The sequence below is a fragment of the Triplophysa dalaica genome, chromosome 5, assembly GCF_015846415.1.
Source record: "Triplophysa dalaica isolate WHDGS20190420 chromosome 5, ASM1584641v1, whole genome shotgun sequence".
In the NCBI taxonomy this organism is placed as follows: Eukaryota; Metazoa; Chordata; class Actinopteri; order Cypriniformes; family Nemacheilidae; genus Triplophysa; species Triplophysa dalaica.
The window spans coordinates 1083718-1109654 of record NC_079546.1 but is presented as its reverse complement, the minus strand read 5'-3'; the positions used below and the strand labels follow the sequence as shown (position 1 = coordinate 1109654).

General features: G+C 39.6%; 1 protein-coding gene across 9 annotated transcripts in view; it reads left to right on the top strand.

Annotated features, from left to right (window-relative positions):
* The window catches only part of erc1b (ELKS/RAB6-interacting/CAST family member 1b), a 151941-nt gene that overhangs the window by 11147 nt on the left and 114857 nt on the right, over window positions 1-25937 (top strand). For 5 of the 9 annotated variants that reach the window (XM_056748566.1, XM_056748564.1, XM_056748563.1 and 2 more), the window contains exons 3-10: window positions 5395-5811; window positions 7481-7555; window positions 7775-7930; window positions 8849-8929; window positions 10015-10182; window positions 11039-11206; window positions 19138-19275; window positions 22643-22783. In XM_056748566.1, coding sequence (XP_056604544.1) covers window positions 5395-5811; window positions 7481-7555; window positions 7775-7930; window positions 8849-8929; window positions 10015-10182; window positions 11039-11206; window positions 19138-19275; window positions 22643-22783 — 1344 coding nt within the window. The remainder of the gene's footprint in view (window positions 1-5394; window positions 5812-7480; window positions 7556-7774; window positions 7931-8848; window positions 8930-10014; window positions 10183-11038; window positions 11207-19137; window positions 19276-22642; window positions 22784-25937) is intronic. The other 4 variants (XM_056748569.1, XM_056748568.1, XM_056748567.1 and 1 more) reach the window with 1 other exon arrangement.

Below are 25937 nucleotides of genomic sequence, written 5' to 3'. Positions count from 1 at the left end.
ATTCCCTGCCTTATTCACACATAGGGGGAAGAGAGGAAGAGCAAGAGACGAAAACAGATTGAGAAAGAGAGAAGCAGAGCAAGGTGGCATTTTTGGGAAACGGATTTGTCCAAAATAGACGCAGTCTCAAAATGTTATTCAAGGTTTCTTGCACCCGATACAGTTAATAAGTGGTCATGAGGGTAAAAAGTATAATGCATTATGCAATTTTTTTTTGTTTGCTTGCTATCTTTTGATGTTGTGTTTGTCTGAATCAAAGCGCAGGACTGTTGTTGTCCACTACTATTTCCCAAAACCTCACTGACTGTACAGATGGCCAATCTGAGACGTTCTAATAGGATAAAGCCGCTATGATTGGCTGAATGATTCCTTTGACGGTAAGAGCCCCGCCCACCCTCAAGGTGTTTATATCTGTAATGTACATGTCAGTTAGAAAACTACATAAGCCTGAAGATTTCACAGAGTTTGATGTTGTGCTGTATTTGGTAATGGAAGATTAGCCTTTTGTTGAAAATTGTGAGGAGTTTTTTTTAACTGTCTGGGTCGTATTGCATACCAAAATCCAAAATAAAATAAAAAATAAATACTTTATTTGCCGAAAAAGATTAAGGACCGTCATCCAAGAATTTCATTTGCATTTCTAGTGAAAAGTAATTCAAAATTAATTGCCCCATTTTAAATTTCATTTTAGAATATTTTTATGATTGTAATTATTTTTTATTAAAAAAATTTTTAATTTATTAACCGAAATATGACCCAGATGTCTTTACAATATATTATATACGATTAACTGTAAAGTTGATTTATTTATCTTGAAATGAATGCATTTTATTTTTAATGCAATCTATTTTAATTTTTCATGTCTGCTCCCACATTTTTTCGTGGAAGAAAATATTTTCATGCACAAAATATAATTTCTTAGATGTTTATTAGACGACCTGTGGAGCAATATTTGGCTTTAATTGTGCGGCCACTTTTAATCTACTTTGCACTAATTGAAAATGTCTGTTTTCAAATGATTATTGCGATCTGATTATAGTCTCCCCCGTCATATCTGGTTAATGACATAATCTCATTCAGTCGTCTGGCTTCTCCTCCATTCGAGGGCTTCATGACACAGCAAGTCTTGGTTGCCATGGTAGCCCTGCAATAGCAGTCCCTCAGCAAGCTCCAGCATCGTTTCAATGAACCCTTTAAAGGCAAGCTGTGGAGCTTTCTAAACTCCATTTTATATCAAATTAAATCTATCTCTGTAGATATCTATATACAGAGATCGAGAGGTGGAGTTTAAGAAAGGAACAGGGGGCAATCATGACATAACGGAATGTGGTTGTGAACAACTCGCAGGAAGTAGCTGGCAAACTCTGCCTTCAATGAGGATGAGGCAAACCCTGATGCATCTGCAAATTATACGGATGGCCAGAAGTCTGTGCATATTCTTAGCCTCAAGACAGGAGACGGGCTCTATTTGGTACATTGTAAGTGAATGTGAAGCCTGTTTTGTGTTTGTGACCTGTGGGATCTGACTCTGCCAAGGTTTGGAGTTGACAACCCAGTTGGACAGACGCTGGAGAACAAGATATGAATATTGAAGAAATTAGAATAAACAAGTTTTTTCTGGAATTCATAACTTTTCGTTTAAAAATAAACCAAAAGTAGTTACAGGATAAAATATAAAGTAATTTGCATCAGACAGTAAGGTTATGATAATGGTTTATAAGTTGTGCTATAAAGAGATGTTAGAAAAGTAAACTGTAATTTCATGTTTCAATGGAGCGATAAAGTAGATACAGATTTACGGACTGCAGCATATTCTAAACAATTTGTTTAAATAACTTGTATCTATGTAGATTTATTCTGACGTTCACAACGCAAGGGCACCTCCTAATAGTTTACTAGGAGGGAAAAATTAATAATGATATTTTTTATTGTGCATTCCTAGTAATATCAATCAAACTGCAGTTAGCTTGTTTTGATTTAAGTTTTAGTAACCTAAACAAATGCAGCATACTAACAATAAAACACAATAAAGACATTAAAACATAACAAAAAACTTTGTTTTTTGAAAATCTTCGTTAAATGTTTTTGTGAATAAACTCTTCACATTTAACTCGATTTGGCAGTTTTTTGGCATTTCACAGTAGAAACTTATCCTGCCTGAGGTTGTGAAAAAAAGGCTGGGAAAGTGCAGTGCGTGGCCATTTAAATCAGCAGACGAAAGGCAGACAGCTTGTCAAAATTATGTCCGTTTTACAGCTGCGTGTAAAGTTTATTTTCGACTTTAAAAAAACTGCTCTTTAAAAACCCTCCCGTGCTCTGTTTGGTCACCGCTCCTGGAAAGAAGTGAAACAAGAACTCCTTGTGTATGTGGTTGTCATAGTGAGATGTAAGTGACTATCTGTTGTATAGATGTGCCATCAGGTTCATCTCTGTCACCTGATTCCAGCGCGGTTTACCATTGGGTTTCCTCATTAGACCTGCCGCACACAGAGAACGGAAATCAATTAATTAACGCACTCGCGATGAGTTATTCATGATGTCGATCTATCGTGAGGAATCACCACAGCAGGCAGGAAAGAGCGTAGCACATCGCAGGGTGCTGGAAAACACCAATCGTCTGTCATCCTTTGGGCATTTCTGTCTGCGTGTTTCAAATATTTATGCGCGCTTTAGGGAAGCCACACTTTTATAATACCATACAATCTGCACATCCTCGCTATTCTTCACTTACCAGCAGAAACATCCAGATGATATGCATGTTTCTGTTGAATGGATTACGTCTTTTCTCTTAACCAAACCATATCTTTCTTAGCATGCAGTGACATTTGCTATGTAAGAGAGAGGTGTGGTTCATGCATTTTTGTGTGGGAATCTTGGAGTTTAGGATTTGTAATAAGAAGGTAGTGCAAAGCGTTGTGATGTGCCGAATGAGACTTTTCTGATTGGCTGAGCTCCTCAGGTCATTCGGTGTGGTCCAACCAACATGACTGGAATGCAGGAGGGCTGTTAAGGGTCAGGGGTCACAAATGCTAGCCGTTACAGCCTCCAGAAATCCTAAGAAAGCACACCTAACTTTACACGTTCGATGACTTTGGGGTGCTAGTCAAAATTCTGGGAATTCCACTGCATTCTGTGGTTTGGAAAACCCCAAACACATTCCATGTGTTAGGACGGCTAGAAGAATCTGAGCCCTCCAATGAAAAAAACGACGAGGAAGCAGAAACCAGTAAGACAAAAGAGCAAGTAGAAACAAACCCACTAATGCTGTGCAAAATCCTGAGCTTTTAATTTTTTTTAGAAACAAATGTTGGTCAGTGAAAGCTTCTAGACAATATTGCTTTTAAACTAAATAAATAAATATTCATTTTCTGTACTATAATACTATACTAGATGCTAGTGTAGAAACATAATTATATTTATTGTGTCTGATACAATTGCAACATTACATGTTGTAATTTGGAAAACTTTTGTGGTTGCGTACAAAATGTAGTTAGTTTTGTTTTATATTCAGAACCTAACCATACTTATTTTCCACACTTTACCAACACGAGAACCTTAGTATAGTTAAATATAAAGGTTCTTTTAAGCATTGCATATTAATTTTGTTTGTGTAAGTGTGCTTTTTCATGAGTCACATTCTTTATGTCCTGGCATCAGCAGGGTGAGTAAGTCGCTGTCCTTGTAAATGTAAATCAGTTTTCATGCGAAGATGTAAATGACATCATACCTTCTGCTTCACATCTGTCTGCCTGCCACCTTACTGCATTAATACTGAATCATCATCGGGGTTTGGTTTTGTCACTTGCTATCGTTCATGTGGAAGACTGTGTAGTAGTGCACTCTTGTTCTAATGCATACTTTTGGTTTATACTATACAGCGTATTCTGTACATGCCAGTGGCGTAACCAGAATTATCTTTTTTAGGGGGCCATGGACATGGGAATTACGGGGGAATTGCACACACATCTGAAACTGTACGAGACGCAAACTCAATATGCAGAGGGGAGTCGTCAGGACCAGAATTAAGAACCGCATTAGCTCGGCGGCTACAACTCAAACCATTAGCTTACCTTTTACATGACAAGGCGGAGTGTTCGAGGGTGACAAAAGTTTCATAATTTATAAAAACACTTAATATTGTGTGCAACGTAGAAATTAAACTCTTGGCGCAAAAATCCTACTGGCAATACGTGACATAATTAAACCAATGGCTGTGTCCGAAATAGCGCCCTATACCCTAATATAGTGCACATCCATTTTTAGTGGTGTCCGAATTGTCAGTGGACATTATTGAGTGCACTCATTCAATCCCATAATGCATCATAATAACGAGTGTACGACCGATGTACACTCACGGCTATCTGCTAGCCATCTATCGTGACGCTCGCGCTGAATGAATTCCCGCGTTTTGGCAGAAGATGGCGTCCGCAGCATTTCCTGTGTCGGAATTTAATCACTCGTTTTCACCCTCTCCTTATTAAAGTGGACTATATTAGGGAACTAATGTACGGAATAGTAAATGAGGATATAGTGGGCGATTTCGGAATATCGGAATCTGAGGGGGTCGTACATGTAAATGAGGGGGCTTAGGTCCCCTCAGGTCCCGTCGTGACTGGCTACGCTACTGGTGCATTCCTCTATAATACATGCACAAGAGTTAGAGAAAATGTGAATTTGACCAACGGAATATAACATCATTTACGGGGTATGAGTTTTAATCATTTTTTGGAATTGAAAATCAGAATTCAAAGTAAAAAGTGTTCATGCTGATCATAAGTCCGTCACCATGGTGATACCTGTGGTAAGAGTAGTTGGGAATCTTTAATTAATAGCTTATCTATTAACAGTTTCGATTCACAGTTAAAGTAAAAATCAAATTGTTTGGTCATTCAGCCTGCTTATTGACTTGTTTTCAATATTTATGAGCACTGTTTTGTGTATAAACACATAGAACCAATTTATTACGATTTGTATTACCATAGCTGAACTGCATCATGGTTAAACTGTAGTAACTATAACAAAACTATGGTTAATTTGTTGTTCCTGTGCTTTTCTGCAAATAATATGGTTAAACTATGCTTTCTATAGTAAAAATATTTGACTAGGCTTTTTATTGAGTTATCAAGGATGTGTAGGATGGTCAACGATTTCTTTATGGACCTCTCTTTGTGCACAGGGGCATTGTGGGGGATTCTAGTGTAAATGTTTGTCTAAGGCCTTTTACTTGATTTTATGCACCTGTTAGTAATGCTTCCTGCTGACATAACCGAAAAGAGTGTCTATATACGTTTGGATAACCATTTAGAGACAGGAAGTACGTTGCAATAGAACATTTTTGTGAACTCAGATATTGTGTTTACACAAGCACTCTCTCTTTGGTTTGTTTGTCCTTAGCATCTCCAGATGACCATCCAGGCCCTGCAAGACGAGCTGCGTATCCAGCGAGATCTGAACCAGCTGTTCCAGCAGGACTCCAGCATTCGCCCCGGCGAGCACGTCGGAGCCGAGCTGACCGAGGACAACTTTCAGCGGCTGCACGCCGAACACGAGCGGCAGGCCAAGGAGCTCTTCCTCCTGAGGAAGACTCTGGAGGAGATGGAGCTGCGCATCGACACGCAGAAGCAGACGCTCAACGCCCGAGACGAGTCCATCAAGAAGCTGCTGGAGATGCTGCAGAGCAAGGGGCTGTCGGCCAAGGCCAGCGAGGAAGACCACGAGCGCACCCGCAGGCTGGCGGACGCCGAGATGCACATCCACCATCTGGAGAGCCTGCTGGAACAGAGGGAGAAGGATGTTATTTTGCTCAGGGAGGTAAGACTTACTACAGAAACTTTCATACAATCCTATCAAATCTGGATCAAAGTCTTGCAATCACTTCTCGGATGAAACAAAAAAAGTACATCTCTTTCAAGATGACCTTGCTCAAGGGGTCGCTCTCGAAGTCGTTAAGGCTTGAGTCTACTATTTGAATGTCACCTATTTCAGTATTACTGACATTTAAACAACTAATGGGGATTACATGGCATTTAATGAAATATTTATCGCTGACATTTTATGCACCAAGCAAACAGCTGCTGCGCGGAGGATGCCGATAGCACATGGTCATTTATCCAGAGAGGATGCGGGAAGATACTCTGTAATTAAACGTTTTACCTAAAACTCACAATTAGCGTGCCGATGGATGTCGGGATTAGTCATTTCAAACTCGGACTGACAAGCGAGCCCACAGTGGAAGTGAGAGGGGGAAACCTGTCACAAACTGAAGGCATTGAACTTCGGTTGCTATAGAGACGAGACTGAAAAGAACATTGATGAAGGGAGACACGGATGTTGCCGAGTGCAAGAACTGTTAATTTGTCTTTCTTTTTTATATTTCATTCAGCTGACGCCAGAGGTTTATTCAGAGTTTGACCATATTTCCTCAGTTAAGATCTGTTATGTAATTCCAAGTCAAGTGACTTTAATTATGCATGCGGAGAAGATGTGTTTCCCCGTGGAGAAGGTTGCAGGGACCGCCCGTGTGGTCCTCCAACTTTCCATTTTTTTAACCTATGTAAAGCGATGCAGTTTTGCTTTTTATGTAGAAAAACACGGTTTCCTAGTTCACTTGTAATAAGGTGTTTATAAGGTGCTGGTGCCCTGGTAGTGCCATTGACATTTCAATGGCAGTTCAGCGTTCGTTCAAAGTGATGTCTAAATAGTTCTCAGAGGTCTCCGGCCCTTCACAGGTGGTTCTGTGGCACTGTTTTTCTGTCAGGCATCTTTACTGACGTCCGACAACCAGAGACACAACTGTGGACATGCTGACACCTGGTGGCCAGTTTTTGATCAGCAGTTTTAGAAATAGTTTTTTTTTCTTACTTGTCAGATTAAAAATAGAATAATGCTTCCAATCAAAAAAAATTTGCACTTGAGGTGACGTCGCTGTCAAATAAAAAAATGATTGGAGCCTCCAGATGTAAATCAAAGAACAAGAAAAAAAATTCTTGGATTTATTTTTAGACTATTTATTTTTGGTCATTTGAAATTCTCTTTTCGCCAGGAGTTTGCCGTAAATGAGAAAAAATGTTTTTTTTTCAATTAAATGTGTGGAAATCTAACATGAAATGTAATCATCTCTCTCTCTCTCTCTCGCTCGCAAGCACACGCAAACACACACATACACTGCGTTCACACTTTGTGTAACATATGATTTTGCAGTCTTTCATTGCCCTGAGCTTGTAGGCTGGCCTGCATCTCTTTGCGTTTGTTGGGATGAATTTTCTTTGTTGGATGATCGGAACATTTATCTTATTCATAAAGGCATAAACGCCCTACCCTGTCAAAAAAAAATCAAGCTACAAGATTTACAGCCTCATTTCACATCAGAATTGGTCTAGAATGTGGCACGGTGTGGTTCCACGACAACTGAGGGCTGGATTTGTGGGGGGTCATTATATTCCTGCGGTTTCATGACCCAAGCCTCATGTTTTCTCATCAGGATCTCCACAGACGATACGAGAGCGCACCGGACTCGGCCAAAACCAAGGCACTGCAGACGGTCATCGAGATGAAGGTAATGTTAGTTTGTGTTTCATGTATGGATAAATAAAAATATCACTTACTTTAGTTTCAAGCTCTTTAATGATATTCCGGAGTGATGCTTAGTATTTATGAAAATAAATGTTATGCAACTGAACATAAATTGCCACTTGAGAGCACACAGAATGCTCTCAGGTCAAAGACGTTTTCTTCTCTTGTCAAGTGGGATAAACATTACATCTGATCTTTTAAGGACTCGAAGATAAGCTCTCTGGAGCGCAGCCTGAGAGACCTGGAGGACGAGATACAGATGCTGAAGTCAAACGGAGCTCTCAGTACCGAGGAGAGGGAGGAGGAGATGAAACAGATGGAGGTCTATCGCAGTCACTCCAAGTTCATGAAGAATAAGGTAGAATCTGTTTTTTTAAACACTTTTTTTATGTGAGGATAGATGTGTTCTTTTCATGGATGTTAGTTATTGCTGTTGAATATCAGCAAATGGTTTGTGGTGTTCATATTGAACAGGATGTTGTGATACTGTTTGCATTACAGAAAAGATGGATAAATATGCACGGAATTACCAAATTTTTTTAAACTCCGCTTTTATTTTGTAGTTTGTAGTTTTGTAGTTGTTTTTCCATTGCAATTTTTTATTTTATAAACTGTTTATTATGAATATAATTCCTTAAAATTAACCTTAAAACAGCTGAAATTAATTATTTGATATTATTTTCATATATATATATATATATAAATATAAATTATATTTAATGTTGGGCTGTTAAACAATCATTTGTGACTAATTGTATGCAGAAAGTTTAGTGTACTGTGTATAATAATCATTTATAAATTGTTATTATAAGAGAAGAAAATCTTGCAATTATACACGCATGTGTGTGTATTTATAAATAACATATATTTCTATATTAAATATTTATATATAATTTACATTATATATAAATATAAAAATATACATCTGCATGTAAATATTTCTTAAATATTCAGGCATTATTTAAACTTAACATATTTATTATGCATTTAATTAGTCGTGAATAATCGTTTGACATACGTAATCGAATGTATTACGAGAATGTATTTAATTTCGTTTTTAATCATTTTTTATATATTTATTAACTAATCGTCGCTGCTTTTTTCTAACAACAACGGCATGCCCTGCCCTTATTGGTTGCATAATTTTAATGACCAGTTGTCAGTTCATCATGTGACCCGAAGGTGATATTATGGCTCAGGGTGTGCATGCAAGGCGCGTGGTGGTGAAGGCTGCTGATTGGTGGTTGTTGCAAGTAACAGCGCCCTCTCCTGACAGGTAGAGCAACTGAAGGAGGAACTGGCGCAGGGCGAGGAGCTGAAAAAGCGTTTGGCCGAGCTGCAGCAGGAGGTCTTTGCTGTAAGACGACCCAGAGAACCGGCTTAGCTCTGCTGTCCTCACCAGAGAGAGCGATTCACCCGCCTCAGATTTGGCTCCTATGCCCAGAAAAGCCCACCGATCAAATCTGCATAATTCCTTATTTAAAACTTCTGTTCTGAAGTTTTAAAATCATAGCTGAGAACGTTTCCCACTCAACTACAAACTCATTGGAGAAATATTCACACAAAGTTAAAGTCGCAAATACAGCCCAGTCTTGCCTGGGGCCATTTAAGGAAACAGCGGAACATGCGTGGGGCAGTGAAGGGAGCGTATCAAAAATATTAGTTTAAGAGACTCCCTATCAATGGCCCATTTGATTCACAATGGCAGTATCATGTAGGCGGCGGTACATGAAGTCACAGCGTTTTTCTGTCTCTCCCTCTGATCAGGAAAGCAGAGTCGCCTGGTGCCCGAAGATATTACGCCACAATGCTTCTCACCATCCTCTCTCTCTCAACTCTTTCCCTTCCTCTCTCTTTTGTATTTGTAGCGCTGGTTGGAGTAGAGCTCCGAGCACTAATGCCCACAATCCTCCAGTCTCTTTCCTCCTCTTCTCATCTTTGTCTTTTGCCTGTGCATGTGTTTTTTTCACTAGGGTGATTGCCGTCCGGTAGAGTGACAGCTTTATGCTCTGCTAACCTGCTACGGCTGCCCCAGTGCATGCTGGGAATGTGTCTTGAATGAGTTTTGTTTGTCTTACATGTCTGGGATAAACACTCATCATTATTGAACGTTTTTGCGTTATAATGTTGTTACGTGTTTATGAAAAAGCTAACTTTTCAGTGCAACATCGATCACATCTCTGCCCTCTGTTTTAGGCTGAATACAAATAATTTCCATAACCGTCTAAATATTACCAGGTTATTTTAGTTTATCTGTGTCTAATTTTTCAGGTTTGTAAGCTTACTTTATTTGAATGCTTTGTTTCACGTTAGTTGTATCTGTTGAAGCCACTTTTTTGAGGTTAAAAGGATTCAACATGAGCTTGGAGGCCTGGTTTAAGAGGTTTTTGGAGAGAATCCTCTCCAGATTTTCATAGCTGACCAACTGTTTGTCTCGTTCAGATTGACCAGGTCAAGCAGGATCTGTCCAGGAAGGAAACTGAACTCTTGGGTCTACAGACAAAACTGGAGACGCTCAACAATCAGTTTTCTGACAGCAAACAGCACATCGATGTTCTTAAAGAGTCTCTCACCGCCAAAGAACAGCGGGCCGCCATCCTGCAGACTGAGGTAAGAATTGTCACGTGTGAATTATAGGGCATCGCATTGGGGGTCATGTTGGGCATATTGTGATATGGCATCAATTCCGGGTGGAAATTTCTGCTATTTCTAGCCTCAATTGCTTATTTCAGTTCAAAATATGTAAATTCATTTAGAAAACATTGTTCACAACATAGAGATTCACATAAAATTGTAGTATTTTATTATTTTAAGTATTTTATGATGGTATAAATTAGTAAAACATGAGAATGTGGATTTGTATGCATTATAGATATAATTTACATATATTAGTGTTATATTGCAGCTACGCCTATAATAAATTGATGGATTAGTTTCAGTTTTAGTTTCAAGCTTTTTTCAGCTTTGCTAATTATATAAGACGATACCATAAATGGATAGTTGAGAATTATCGTACATGTTTCCTATGGTATGACAAACTGTTGACATATTTTTCATATTATTAATATTCATAGTAATAAAATAGCATATACAAATAGATAGTCACTCCATAGTCAAGTTCCCAAATATGTATTGTATGAATGTTTCTTTCCTGAACACTAGGGGTCACTATTGAATTAGAAATCCTATGAAGCCTATGTGAAGTCGCAGTTGTATGAAAGGCCTCTTTGTGTGTGCTCTCAATCCTGTATTTAGTCTATCATCACACTTTTTATCATAATCCCGTGTTAGCAGTGCCAGCATGTGATTCATGCAGTTTACCCTACAGCTAATGTGCCCCGGCTGCCAAGTATATGTGTGTTTTAGAACATTGTTGTGAATAATAGCTTTTTAATGCACGTTAAGCGCCGTCTCATGCATTCGTATGATTTCTGCGGCTGATTTGTATGAACTGCGTCCATTTCAGGTCGATGCACTGCGGTTACGCCTGGAAGAGAAGGACGCCATGCTTAACAAAAAGAGCAAACAGATACAAGAAATGTCAGAGGAGAAAGGCACACTCGGCGGGGAAATCCACGACCTAAAAGATATGCTCGACGTCAAGGAACGCAAGGTCAACGTGTTACAGAAAAAGGTAAACGCCATGCACATGTCCATCGCGTCCCTTTACACTTCCACCTTTTGAATGTAGGTGGCACTGTTAGGCAATGTTTGATGAAGTCTGGCGAAACGCTCCAAACCAGTCTTACCAAATATCCCTCTGTGTAAATTTGTGATTTCTAAAAGTAGGGAAAAGTTGTGTTTGTGATGGCGGTGGAGTCTGCTGTTCTCAGAAATGACACAGGCGAGCTGTTAACCTCAGCTAAAAGCGGCCCCTGCCCTTCAAAAATGTATACGTCCGTCCTGCGTCTTTCATATTGAAGCAACAGCTGTTTGTTTCTACCTCTGTTACTCGCTGGATATACAGGAAGCTGTAACTTTTTGCTTTTTCTGCTGGGAACTGCAGATATTTCTGTTAATTTTACAGAAGGCAAACCTTGACATAAATGACCTCGCAGACAATACGGCTGATGTTTTTGAGGACACACAGGAAACATAAAATGCGTTTCCATGGTGACGCATCAGGCTCTCAGCATCCTCCGGCCGGTCCTCCCATCAGGCCGTGCTCCGACGGTTACATCCGACTATCAGTTTCAGTTTCTCTTCGCTGAGATCACAGGCTGTGCAAACAACCCCCCTCCGCAGTCTCATTAATCTTGCCACAGGGTTAGTCTGACTGCATTAACCCCACCATGAGCTAATCTTTATTGGGGAACAGGAAGTAGTGCTTCTCGCTAATGGAGATTCTGTGGATAATGTTGCAAATCATGCTCCTTAGATCATTGTGACTTGTGTCATATGTTATTTTATGACGGAACTACTTTGGTTTCACAAACAAGCGCATAGATCATTCGCTATAAAGTAGAAGTGAAGTATGTTTGCTTTAATCGTGAATAGATGTGGTCCTTTGGATGGACAGTTTATTAGGAAGAGAGATCGGGCTAAAAAGGCGCAAGCTGTGTGCAAGAGTGTTGAATTCGACTTGCAGGCAAACGGTTCCAGTGATTTCATGGGGGAATTATATGTGAAATGGAGTACTCTGAGGTTTTAACTTACTGTATTTCATCTAGATGAGACCGTCGCATTACATGCACAGCTTTTTTTAGATACAGACTTCAGGGTGTGATTTCTTGTTTTAACACGCTTTCTCTCCAGGTTATGGTTGCATATCTGATGCGTATCGGCATATTTTGAGCTCACGTTTACGTGGTCGAAAAGCTATGTAGATCATGGCATGTATTTTGAAGTGAAACAGGATATTTTATGAGGAACGATCAGAAATAGATCAGATGGTGGTTGTGACATGCTAACGTGGAGTATGATTTGAGTCTGATTTTGGTAAAACGATGCCTGTATCATCCAATAGCTCATTCGGCCTTTGCGATGTAAATAGATGGAAAATGAAAAGTGATGACGTTTTGGTTAAAGATGATCAAAGCACAATCTCTGTTTTAAATAACATGCACAGATTAATCTGTTACAATATAATTATATATAATATTGATTTCATGTCTGAAGTGGAAATGAGAAAACTACGTCTAGCGCATTTCACAATGTTTCCATGCAATAGAATAAAGAACGAAATTAGAATTGAATTGAAGCTGTTGTTGCGTTATATTTATTTTGTTGTTTTTGGAAATCTGGCGTGTAATTTATCGTAATGTCTCTTGATATAAAGGTGTCATGCTTTTGCTTTCCCATGCACTAGATGTTATTACTCAATCTCTTGTTTTTATTTTTACTTCTGTCGTTTTCTCTCTTTCTTCATGGTCATGTTTACTTTTTGTCTTTTATTTCTCTCTCCGTCTCCGCCGCTTTGCTTTGCTTCGCAGTCAGAGTCTAAAAGCCTCCCCGAGTCATCGGGGACATGATGAAGTTTTCTTGAAGCTGAGCGAGCTCCCAAGCCGCAGAAAAAGAAACATTTAGTTTCCATTAGAGTGCCTGAGCCGCTCTGTATTGCCCTCGAGCTGTTCCTAATGGCCATAACACATTGAGACAGTACTATGAAGGCATGCATGGGGCTTCTCGACGGGACCTCTCTGAATGCGCCATTCATCGTGCGGGTCATACATGACAAAACGATGGACTGTACAAAGGAAGCAGAACAACATTCAGAGAGGGGAGAAAAGCATACCTGTGCTCTTTATATAAAAAACTATGGCCTTCAAGGGGAACATTATTAAAATCAGCATTGTGTATTGGAAAAGGAGCTTGAAATGTCATGTAGACACCCACTGACTTCACTTTCAGTCCTCGCAGACCTGTATGACTTGCTTGAATAAGTCATCTTTAAACGTCAATATTTAAAACAGTTCACTTATAGACATATTGAAGTAGCACATTTACTTATTCAAATGAATGTTCCTAAACTCTGTGTATAAAAGTGAGGATGGAACCGATACACACTTGTCTTGAGAAGTATGCAAACATTCTCAGAGGAGGCTTATTTTAACTTCTTCCCCTCACTCCCATTTAATGTTTGATCATCATTTTTCTCCCTCATCGAGCTGTTTAGCTTTGTGATTGTTTTCCCAGCGTCTCTGCATTGAGCGCAGAGCTGTTTGGCTTCTCATTGCACGCAGCAAAGCACCTCTTCCAGCTGCAGCCGGACGATCTGTTCCCTCTTCATCCTTTTGTTTATGCTCGACGTTTTGTGTTGAACCGAACACTTACCCTTTAACAGTCTGGAAAATAACGCTAATTTGATTTTCGACCGTCAGATAAGGTGGCAGACAGATACGGGGTGGAAGAGGCAGAGCTAAATATTGAAAACAGCGGGTTGGAAACAAATTCTTTCGCGAGTTCACAGAAGGACAGGCTGCAGAAAATAACATTTGTTAATGCGAGAAGAGGGTGGAATTCAGCGGGACTCGCTCGAGTATGTAAACTGAAGTGGAACGTCTTGACGTTAAGCAGCTCTGTTTGGCATGATGGGGCTGTCATCTTACTGATGAAAGCCCTTTGAAAGAAAAGCTTCCCGTTTGCTACACCTTTTAAAGGCCGAACACAGTACGTGTGCAACGTTAAGTATGGCCATCTGGCTCGAAGCCATTTAACAGAACTGAAAGTCATGAGGCTTTGTTTTCTTTTTGTTCTTAAGAATGCGCAACCTGGTTGAAATTTTTTTTTTTCTGAAACAATAATGCTTTACTAAAACATATTGCTTTGTGCTTGGCCAAGTCAAAATCTGAACTTCCAGCTTACCAAGGAGAAAAAAATCGTTACTATTGAGCCGTGTGTTTGTGTGCTTATGTGCGTCCGTGGGCTTTTTTCCCCTTCTTTTCACCAGCTACGGGGTGAGGAGGGCTAACAGGCTTAGCACCAGAAGGAAAGCCTCTTAAACAGAGCGTGTCGGGTCTGAGTTGTGATCTTCTCCCAGAAAGAGCCTCTTACATTGTTTGTTACCGTACTTCAGTAGACAGAGAGAGAGAGAGAACTGTGCATGGTTAAGAGGGCACATGCTAATAAGTGCCTTGTGTTGAAATAATGATAAATCCCACATCAAAAGGGCGAGTGAGCCTTAAGCCCCTAACGATCTGAGCGAGAGAGAGAGAAAGATCGTCTTTTCTTTTGACTTAATTGGGGAAAGGGAAGTTCAACAGAAGTTTTTAATTAATTGTCATTTCCTCTCTTTTTCTTTCTCTCTCATTCAGTATTTCTTCCGTTTAGCACTTTTCTTTTTTATTTAAATATCAAAATATTGGGTGATTTTGTTTAAATATGCAATATTAAAAAACTAACATAGTTTGAAAAACTATGTGTATTTTTGTACGTTGTATATATATTATAAGTTAATACAAATATATTTATATATTATATAATATAATATAATATAATGTATTGGGCTGTGCATCTAAATCTTTAAAATTATTCAAAATATATATGTATTAACGCACCCGCCCGACCCCGTTACATTTCATACAGTTGACTGGTGACAAATATGACCCTGGCAAAAACGTACTGCGTAAATTAACAGACAGAATACTGTTAGAAAGAACCTAAAATTAAAGATATCTGTTCAGAAATGACCCTGAATGAGCTTTTTTCTTACAAGTGCAATATCAAAGCAGTACTATGTATTTTTGTCCAGAAAACTACGAGTGCACATGTCATGTTGATTTTAGACAACAGTAAATTAAATAAGAAATTCATTTTAAGACATATTTTATAGACAACATTGTCTGTTTTTCAAATTTTTCAACGAAAATATACAAAAATATAAAGCCTCAGGAGAAGTGTTACGCGTCTCTTAGGAACACACAGTGTTGTTTTGTTTCCAAATGAATACATTTCTTGTGCGAATCAATTGGGTGAATCAATTAATCAGTGGCTAATTCATTAAGAGTCATTTACTGCATTCCTAAACGAATTCAGGGAACCTATTGAATTGATGGCATTTACCGGTACCGTCTGGCAGTTTTAAATCTTTTAAAGAATTTAAACAGTATTAAAATAACGAAGTTGATCAATAACAATACAAATAAATTGGTGATAGTTTGCCCCACAACAAATCCGCTTATTTACTAACCCTTATGTCGTTTCAAACTTGAATTGCAATTTCCTTGGGCAAAAGAAGATATTTCTTAATGTTAGTAACCAAACAGTTTGGTCTTTAATTATAATAATTCAGCTTCTGAATTTTTTTAAATTATGACCGTTTTATCATCTGAACATATGAGGCAACTTTCTTTATTGTCTTATTATGGCACTAAATTATATTTTGGCCCAAAATGTGATATGTGATAAAGTTGCGATTAATTAAATTAATTAATTGCAACATCATGTAATTATGTAATATATAATATAATATAATATAATATGGTTAACGCTTCAGACACATTTACATGAGCGGTTGTCTCACGGGGACCCAGGTTTGAGTACGACCCTGGTCATGTCCCATATCAACATCCTGTCTCTTGCCCTCATGTTTCTGTCTGCCTCCCCTGTCCTATAAATAAAAGCTCCAAAAATATATATATATATATAATATATTTTGTCCCTGTAAAATATGAATCGTCTCCTCTCCCAAAGCTCCACTCCGTGGGTTTGACATGTTGTTTTGTTCGGGTTGCACATTGCCTACGATTCTGATGCAACCTGCTGTAAATGCTGAAAATCTTTGCACTCTGTATGTGTGTGTATGTGTGTGTGTGCGTTGTTGTTGTGTGTCGTATGTCTGAAAGCTCGTATTGGACTGACAAGCGGCACATCACTAAGTGAAACAAAACACTCTTTAATAATTCAGACAGCCCACTCTCTCTCTCTCTCTCCCCGTGCATTTGAATCTCTGATGGGACGCTGGTCTTTTTCTTCTCTTTTGTCCTTTATGCGCTCACAAATACACAGATCTGCGCATGAAACCAGAAGCAGGGGTTGTCGAGGAGTGTGTGTGACCCTCTGTATACCGCTCTCCCCCTCGCTCCATTTTATTTAGCAGGTCATCCAATTCCACATTAACCCTGGTCGCAGATTTCCAACATGGAATCTGTCTCTCTAATAGTCTCCTATTTGAACGTAATCATCATTTGGCTTGACATGGATCCCCCTAATCTAGATGGGATACATCCACCTTCCCTTCGTGAGGACGATGAAGGAATTTTTCCTCCATTAGCCTGACGCGAAACGGCAGTTTTTCATCAATGCTCTGATTGTTTTCCAAAATATAATTGCAGTTATCATATGACTCTGCACATGCATAATATAAACGCTATGAAATATTCATGAGCGCGGGCCAAAGCTGTGTAGGGTAACCGGAGACACTGGGGGAGGCTGGGTAATGGAACCGAGGAGCGTAATCAGGTTGCGTTACACAACCGGGTTTCATAGGCAACCGCGGATGATATCAAAAGCAAAGAGACTTCTGCTGAATGTCAAGTGTGTGTGTTTGTGTGTGTGTTTGTGTGTGTGTTTGTGTGTGTGTTTGTGTGTGTGTTTGTGCGTGTGCGTGCGCGTGCGCGCGTGTGTTGGAGGATATGAGACAGGTGAAAGGGAAGTTTGCAGACAGGTGGAGCTGTCAGGTGAGCTGTCAGGTGTGTGTTTGATTAATGAGGGGCTGGAAATGTTTTAAGCATGCATATCGGACACACACACATTACTCCAACTGTTTTTCAGCTTATAAAGTCTGAGCACGATGAAAGAAACAGTTCACCGAAAATGGAAATTGTGTTAATATCCACCATCGTCGGGCATCAGAAGACCCAGAATACGAGTATGTAGGACTTTGACAAACAACTTCTGTCCAATTGTTATATTGATATTTGTCACTCGTTCAGTGGATCATTAATGGTAAATAGATCCAATCCATGTTCAACACTGTTACATGCCACCAATATATAAAATAAATGAATAAATATGTTTCCTGTATTATTTCATGTTTAGCTTTATTAAGCTTTGGACATGGTACAACTCAGCACCTTCAAACATTTAATGCAAAATAATTTTTTTCATGTTTTTTCTTGGCAAACCCTGATCACCATCCACTTTCATTGCCCGAAGAACATCTGTAATGTTCCATGGAAAAGATTTATTCACTGTCCTGCTTCAGCTGAGAGGTTACAAATAAATCAGCAGAAGGAATGTGATGCCACTTGGATAGCTTCCATTTGTTCTTCCTCGAAACCTTTCACACGATTCCTTCACAAATCGTCACCAATCAGCACAACCCCTTATTAACCAAACAGCTGTTTTTTTCCTCCGCTCAACATTTCACTTAAAGCACATTCACGACTAGCTCCGAGCAAACCAGACATCTGTCCAAACATGTCTGAAATTATTTAAAACAACAAACCCTGCCGTCCTTTTATTATTCATTTGAACCGGGGCAGATTCTATTCTTTTCTCCTTGCATACGTTTGATGTCCTTGTAAAGGTTTTTTCCAAAAACTTTCAGCCTTTTAATTGAATTCACCAGTGACTCTCTTTTAGTTCTTGGGTTCAGAACCATTATGATGGTGTCACTGACAGTTTTTACTTGCTCCTTTATTGAGAAAATAAAAAGCGGAAAAAATGAAGAAAACTGTGAACGATGAGGCCAACGGATGTCATTTTTGTTCATTTTGTTGTTTTATGTAACACTGTAGCATTAAAATATGGTCATGAGTTCAGTTCTCAGGATTTTGAGGTCCATATGGAGATTTAAACCCTCTATATTCATCAAGACACATAATGCTTGTTTATGTCTTGATAAAAGGTATGAAGTGTTTCTTTTTTTGTCTGCAGATCTGTTTCTGCATATTACTTTGTGTTGCTATATAAATTGTCATTTCATTATGTTTAAGTGACAAATTTACCGTAGGTCTAATTGGTTGGCTGTGATGCTGTAGCCATAGCAACAAAACTGATTTTGTCAACGTCTTATTGAGCATTTGGAAAATGTGGTAAAATGGGCAAATGCTTTAACGAAATCATATTTCATTAAAAAACTCAAAGAACTTTGAGTAAATGTATCATGCTAGGAGACCATTCGAGGCAGGCCAGCTGATAAAATACATCTGGCCCTCGAGCCTCTCTATCAGCGGGAGAAGAAACAAAACGGCAACTATTTATCAAACCCGTCAGCGTTTAATTGAATGTGAAGCGCTGGACAGGAACAGTCAGTCTTTTCATTGAGCTGTCTGGACATGATGAATGGAGCGAAACATGGAAATGCCCATCTCTTCCGCGTCATTCATCAGCCGCGCGCCACTTGCGTACACAGATAAGGAAAGTTTATGCAGAGAATTAGTTCTGAATATGGTTCTAATGAGGTCATCATTTATTTTCGGCTGAACAGGGAAAAAATGGATTGTTTTATAACCGATCCCGACCCTTCCCCCCCGATCCAAATGTTCCGTACGGAAGTGGTCATGTTGGAAATGAAATGAAAAATAGCTCGAGTTTACGCTGAGCTGAAGTGTGAGTAAATGTTTGTTGTGTTTTAATAGACATGTCCTCATCTGGGTCTGTTCGATCTCTCTCTCCATGCAGATTGAAAACCTGCAGGAACAGCTGAAGGATAAAGAGAAGCAGATGAACAGTTTGAAGGAGCGTGTCAAATCCCTGCAGACTGACACTTCAAACACGGATACGGCTCTCACAACGCTGGAGGAGGCCTTGGCTGAGAAGGTGGGGACACACAGACACAAAAACACACACTGTTAAACTTTAGAAGCTTTATTATTGAGAACCTCATAAAGACACGGTTGTTTTCATTGTGAGAGTGATATTCACTCTATAATTTATCTCTGTACTTTAGCGAAATCAATTGACATGATTTGATGTATGAGCCATTTAGGCTGTGAGGAACACTTCAGATATCCTGTGAAGTCAGTTTTTGACATGTTTCTCTATATATCTGAATACTGCTTTATAGCCACCAAATTCACTTTACTCTTTAGATGTGCCATCATTACATTATGCTCCCTTTTAAAGGGACAGGTAACCCAATAATGAAAATTCTGTCATCGTTTTCCAAATCTCTATACATTTCTTTGTTCTGATGAACACCGAGAAAGATATTTGGTAGAATGCTTGGAACCAAACAGTTCTTGGCCACCACATACTATCATAGTAGGAAAATGCTTTATAAGTGTTTTTCTTCTGTTGAACACAAAATAATATATTTACAAAGAGGTAGGAAATCAAACATTTGATGACCATTGTTATTTTTCCTACTATGGTAGTGAATAACTGTTTGGATACAAGCATTCTTCCAAATATCTTTCTCTGTGTTCATCCAAATCTTTATGGATTTGGAACAGCTCGAGGGTGAGTAAATGACGGATTTTATATTTTTGGTTGAACTGTCCCTTTAAGTTCACTCATTTTCAGGTTGCATCAACGGATAAACAATAGCTTTTCATTAAATGCATTTTATAGATGTCTTATACATTACGTTCTGGTAAAGCACAGCGTTCAGAGACACGAGTTCACAGGTGATGTGTAGATCAGAGTTGCAGTACATGAGAATCGTTGAGCGTGTGTGTGTGTGTGTGTTCGTGACAGTTGTGAAGATTGCTCTGTCATACACCCTTATGTTAGGATTCAGTCATTCTCACACTACGCTTGACCTCCCAGCGAGAGTACAGATCTGTGGGTCAATCCCTGTCACTTCTCATCAACTCTACCTCAGCAACTTAACGTGTGTGGATCAAGCCACGAGCATTTCTTATTGTGTGTGTATGTGTGTGTGTTCGACTGTTTAACTTAACTTGCAGTTTCTTTTAGACTTTAATCGTCTGTTGACAGTAAACGTTGCAGAACAGAAATTGGTATTAAAAGTCTTAAAATAAAATTCTGTCATGTTGTTTGAAACGGGTATATGACTCTATCTTCTATGGGACTCCAAAAAAATTTGAGTATTGACTGAGTGGTTTCAAACAATGAAAGTCAATAGGGATCAGTGTTGTTTGGTTACCAACATTCTTTAAAATATCTTCTTTAGTGTTCTACTTTAGAAAGTGAGTCATACCTGTTTGAAATGAAATGAGGGTGAATAAATGATGAATACTTTATTGGGTGAACTTTCACTTTTTTAACCATTTTACATTTTGATAGACACATGCGGTTAGCATAAATTCTGCAACCCATCAAAACTCTGAAAGTTTCAGGTCATGTGCATTCAGAGCACCGCAGTTCTGAGAACCAACATCCTGCAGCCGCCCCACTCCCACCCCTGAACTCCATCTCATGAATATAAATGAGCGGGCCCCAGCGGTTATTAGCATTGTCTTATGTGTCTGCAGTTTAGCGGTGATCTGCCGTTCGGCTTTCCCCATCTCTCACATACCCTCACGCCCCGAGGTTTGGGCGTCCTTCTCTTGCCCGGCCTCAGCAGCGTGGCGGCCAGCCGAGGGATGAAAATTAACTTTGTCAGCCGTTTGCGTCTCGGAGCTCTGGCTCTCCACCGATGCGTATTGCTGGACGCACATACTCATGCATACATGCTCATGTCCAAATTTCTACGCTACGTTCTCTCGCGCTGACGTTCGCTGACCGGTTCTGTCCTTTGCTACCTAGACGGCCTTAATTTTCCATTTCACACACCTTGGCCGGCATACGATGCACATTCGTGTGCATGCGCCCGACCCAGGATGCATCTGGTGCTTAACGTAACGGAGAGCGAGTTAGTTGGCACAGGGACGAGCGGTCATGCTTAATGTCACAACTCGGCAAGGGTCGGCCAAGAACGTCGACTCAGGAGAGTGAAATACAGCCTCCGTGGTGAGAAAAGCAAAGCAGGCCTGAAAAAGAAGCATGTTATTAATGTCCGGTTCGTCCGATCGGTGTGTGAGTTTTGGCCGGTGCGGGTGCGAATGTGCTGGAGGCTGATGCTCTCCATGATTCCAGCTGCCCTCTTTCACAGACCATCGACTGTAAACACGAGCCAGGCCAGAACTTCTTTTCAGACCTCTTATTGTTTCAGATTAGTTTTCTCGCTTTTTAGAATGAATAAAGGTGTTTTTTTAAGTGTGCTGTTATAGTAGCCGTTCACTCTTGGGGAGCTCCACAAGAAAGGGCAACATCACATCAGACTTATTTTCGCTAAAGTTAAGTCCAATTTCTTCAAGCCATTCTGCGGCCAAATCCTGCAACACCTCGCCAGAGCTGACACGTGTGAAATTAATGGATTGTGCGCGCAAATTCGTTCATTCAAAAATGTTCCACTAGCTGTGTGGAGGTGTAGTATGGAATGAAGGGATTGGGTTTACTGTGTTTTGACTCCAACAGGTGTCAGCCCACCTCGATTTTGGGTAAATATAGCACCCACAATGTGAAAATAGACCAAACGCAGTTCCTACTTCCTTTGCTGTGATTATTTTATTTTTTTACAGATAATCGACATCTGAAGTGAACACCGTTATTATACAATTTTCTATTTTTTTGCTACAGTCTAAGATTTAGAAATCTACTATAGTACTTGCGTCTAAACCATGTATAAAGAGGTTGAAGGGGTGTTGAGAGTAACTAAAGTTTTATGCTTAAATTCATTTTTATTGTGGTACTATAACTGAAGTGTTTTTTGTGTATTGTACTCCTACATTAGGGTAAATCAAATCATAGATCAGAGTTGTCATTTATTGCCTATCTAAACTTACCTCTCTAAGCTCTAAACAGCTTTTGTCATTGAAGTCCATTTAAACACCGACTTTACAATTTAAGACTTGATTTCTTAAAGTGACAGTTCAACAAAAAATGTACTCACTCTCTTGTCGTTTCAAACCTGTTTGGCTTTCTTTCACAGAGCACAAAAGAAGATATTTTGAAGAACGTTTGTAACCGAACAGCGCCGACACCCATTAACTTCTGTTGTATGGACACAAAACCAATGCAAGTGAATCAGAGCCGGTTAACGACGTTCTTCAAAATATCTTCTTTCAAAACATCACTTCAACGGGTGCTGTCAAAACTCACGCAACGCATCTTCCACATGCACGTATAAAAACTTGTAAGAAGATACAGCATGGACGTTCCTTGTTTGTGATGTTTGTAGGAGCGCATCATCGAACGGCTGAAGGACCAGAGGGACAGAGATGAGAGGGAGAAGAGCGAAGAACTCGATAGCAACAAGAAAGAACTCAAGGAACTTAAGGAAAAGGTCAACTTACTGCAAGGAGACCTGTCCGATCGAGAGGTGAGCAGAATAAAATCCGCCCAACACATTTTGGACTGACGGTGTGAATAACTCAAATCCTGTTGAATAGAGTTGCACACTTATTTCTAAAAGTTGAACTTGTGGTTTTTATGACAGATAAGAAAACTGATGCTAGTACGACTGATTTTTATTGTATAGAGTTTGCAAACTGTATCAAGGTACCAAAATATCATAGTGACATGAGGAGGGGTCTTTTAACCCAAACACTCAAAATTTTGTCCATATTGTCGACATGAATGTAGGTGCTGATTGCTATTATTCTTAAAGTGTCATCTGACTTGTTGCACATTTTCTCTGGGATTTGCATATTACTGGGATATTCATTCTTGAATCATAACCTGAATTTAGAGCTAACGCTAACGTAAATCTCTGCTAAATAAAATTAAACGCAAATAAGAACGGTATGATTAAACAATTCTTCATTTAAAGCCTCTCGTTTTCTTTTAGGCGAAGTTGTTTTAGTTTCTTGGCAAATATTTTTTACAATGAATTGTAGCCATTGTGCGTTTATTTACGATACGCAGATTGCTTGTGTTTGTAACGCCAGTCGTTTGAAAGGTTTTGGCAGCTCACATGCGACTAACCAAGAGACAAACAGCTTAGAGGCGACCGACCGAATGCTGAGGTTGTGCAATTCAGATGCCGGTTTCGCATTTGTAATGCAATAATCCTCTATGTGTCATGCTGGGATTATAGAGGTTGAAACTGATCCCGGGACAGCATTAAAAAGCATCAACCATAGAAAACAGCGCTGCGGCATTTCACAACCTTTTGTTTTACAAAGATCACCGTAAAGCCACAAATGAATCATTATTTGTGTAAACTGTACTTGGAATCGTGAATCAATTTATCTGGTTCACAAAACCAGTCTGAACATTTTTAACCTGGTCTGGCCAAAGAAGTGAATACTGACGTGGCTTATTGTATGGCTTATGAAGGCTTGTAATATAATGCTACATTTAACATCGTTTTATGATGCGGTTGTGTCCCCTTCAGTCCCCGTTCACCGTAGCCGCACAATTCTACTTTTTGGTTCCACAGACAAAGAAAGTGATACAGCTTTGTGAAGACGGTAAGCAGAGGCGGCATCAAATCAAAATATTTTTAAGTGCCCCCTAGAACCTCCCCGATCCTTGAACCTCCTGGTTTGGGAAGCGCTGCAGGTTTGGCGATAAAGACGAGCCGATCCACACAACCCCAGACGAGCTGTAGTGATGAGATCATGCGGGACCCACAGCACTGTCATTCCTGCGTGTGTGCGTACACGACAGGAAGATAAATGAAGGGTGCTCAATGTGAGGGAACGACCCCTCCCCGAGAGCCACCATTCATTTCTCTTGCTGTCTTCGCTCGCTCGTTCACTTTTTTTGCGTGCCTTTCTTGTTTTCCCTTTCTTTCTAGTGTTTCTTTCGATAAGGCTAACATCTCTTCCACAGACAGGCCTTTAAATCAATATTAAGGACACGTCGGCTTTTCCCTGAGTTCTGCGTCTGTGGCTATTTTATTATTCAGGTTATTCTTGTTTGCTGTGATCTCCGCATTCCTCTCCGCCGTCTGTGTCGGGTACGCGGGCGATGCGCGGCCCGCCACTTAACCACTTCCTCGCTCACCCCCATACGCGCCCGCTCACGTACCGTATTAAGTTCTCGCTCAGATCCTTCATTTCTTCTTTTGTTTCACCTGCAGAGATTTTGTTTCCCAACTTTATCTTTTTCTCTCGCCTTACTTTCAGAATATGACAGACATCTGGGTAGCATGGGGGCGAATTTCATTTCCAAAGGTTTTCCAAATCAAAATGGAGAACAAAGAAAATGACGGCTGAAGATACAGATATTTCTTACTCGTGTGTAAATATTCAACCTTAAACCAAAAAGTTAATTGTACATCTCATGACTGCTATACAAAATTTGTATCGGTATGTTTGAGAGAATTAGATTTTTAACACTACAGTAATGATCATTTAGGAGGAGGACAGTAAAAAAAGCATTAAATGCCCTAAAAACACTTTCTTTAAATGTTTCTCACAGGTTTCGTGACCTTTACCTATTTATTTTCCACGTGTAGCTCAACACGCTAGCATCTCACATAATTGCGTTGGATCACAGCTGACCTGTGTCCAGCAGCTTCCCATTGCTCAGCGTTCTTTCTCTCCGTTTCTCGCTCATCATGTTGGTTCTGAGGGATGACCTCTTCATTCCCGGCGCTCTCGGCCTCCCCCGCGCTCTAATCACAAAGCGCGGACTCCAGCACATCCCATCGTTCCCTTTTTCTGTTTTCTTTACCAACGCGAGAGAACGCGGGGCGGCAGTATGAACATTAAATATGTATTTTTGGTCTGCAGACTCCAGTGGAGTGTGAAATTGTGGGGCTCTCCGGCTGTAAGCGGAAACTGGAGGAAAGGCCTCATGGATGGAGGGCTGCAGTTTTAAGACTCGCCTTAGCAAAACAGAGAACTGATGTACAGCATATGTGCTGCACGGAGGCCTCGTTTAAAAGCAACATTTGTGATATCGATGTAATGTAACTGTTGTTATTCTACAACGTTTCTCTGTTTGATATTTCATCATGATTGTTCGCAAGACCTGTTTTGTCGTAAATGAATAGTTCACCCTAAAGTTGCACTGCTGTCATTTTACATATTTTTCGTAGAACATACAGTATGTATCTCCCAGAAAATTCGATGAATGACAACTGGAGGTTTTTTTTAACCTTGCAAGAGACACAAGAGCACTATAAAAGGATCATAATCTGTGTTGTTTAGTCCATGTCTTATAAAATCAAACCATAACTTGGTAGGACTTTATTGACAATTGTTTCAAGACTTTTTTTGACATTTAATGAATTTTACAGATCCAAAGCAACTTAAAGGGTATATAAGTATTTGTGTTCTCTTGGAATCGAACCCACAATTTAGTTTTTTTGTTAACACAAAGCACTTAATTGACCTACATGAACGCATTTCTTTCGTCCGCCGAAAACATTAACAAAAAATAAATTTTGGAAGATCTATTCCTTTAAACGTATGAATTTTATTACGGCGCTGCCGAAATCAGGTCCACGTTATTCGGTCATCGACTCGCGTCTCTTTGATTGCATGTTTGTAAACAAATTAGCGTTTTGAAAAAAGAACGAA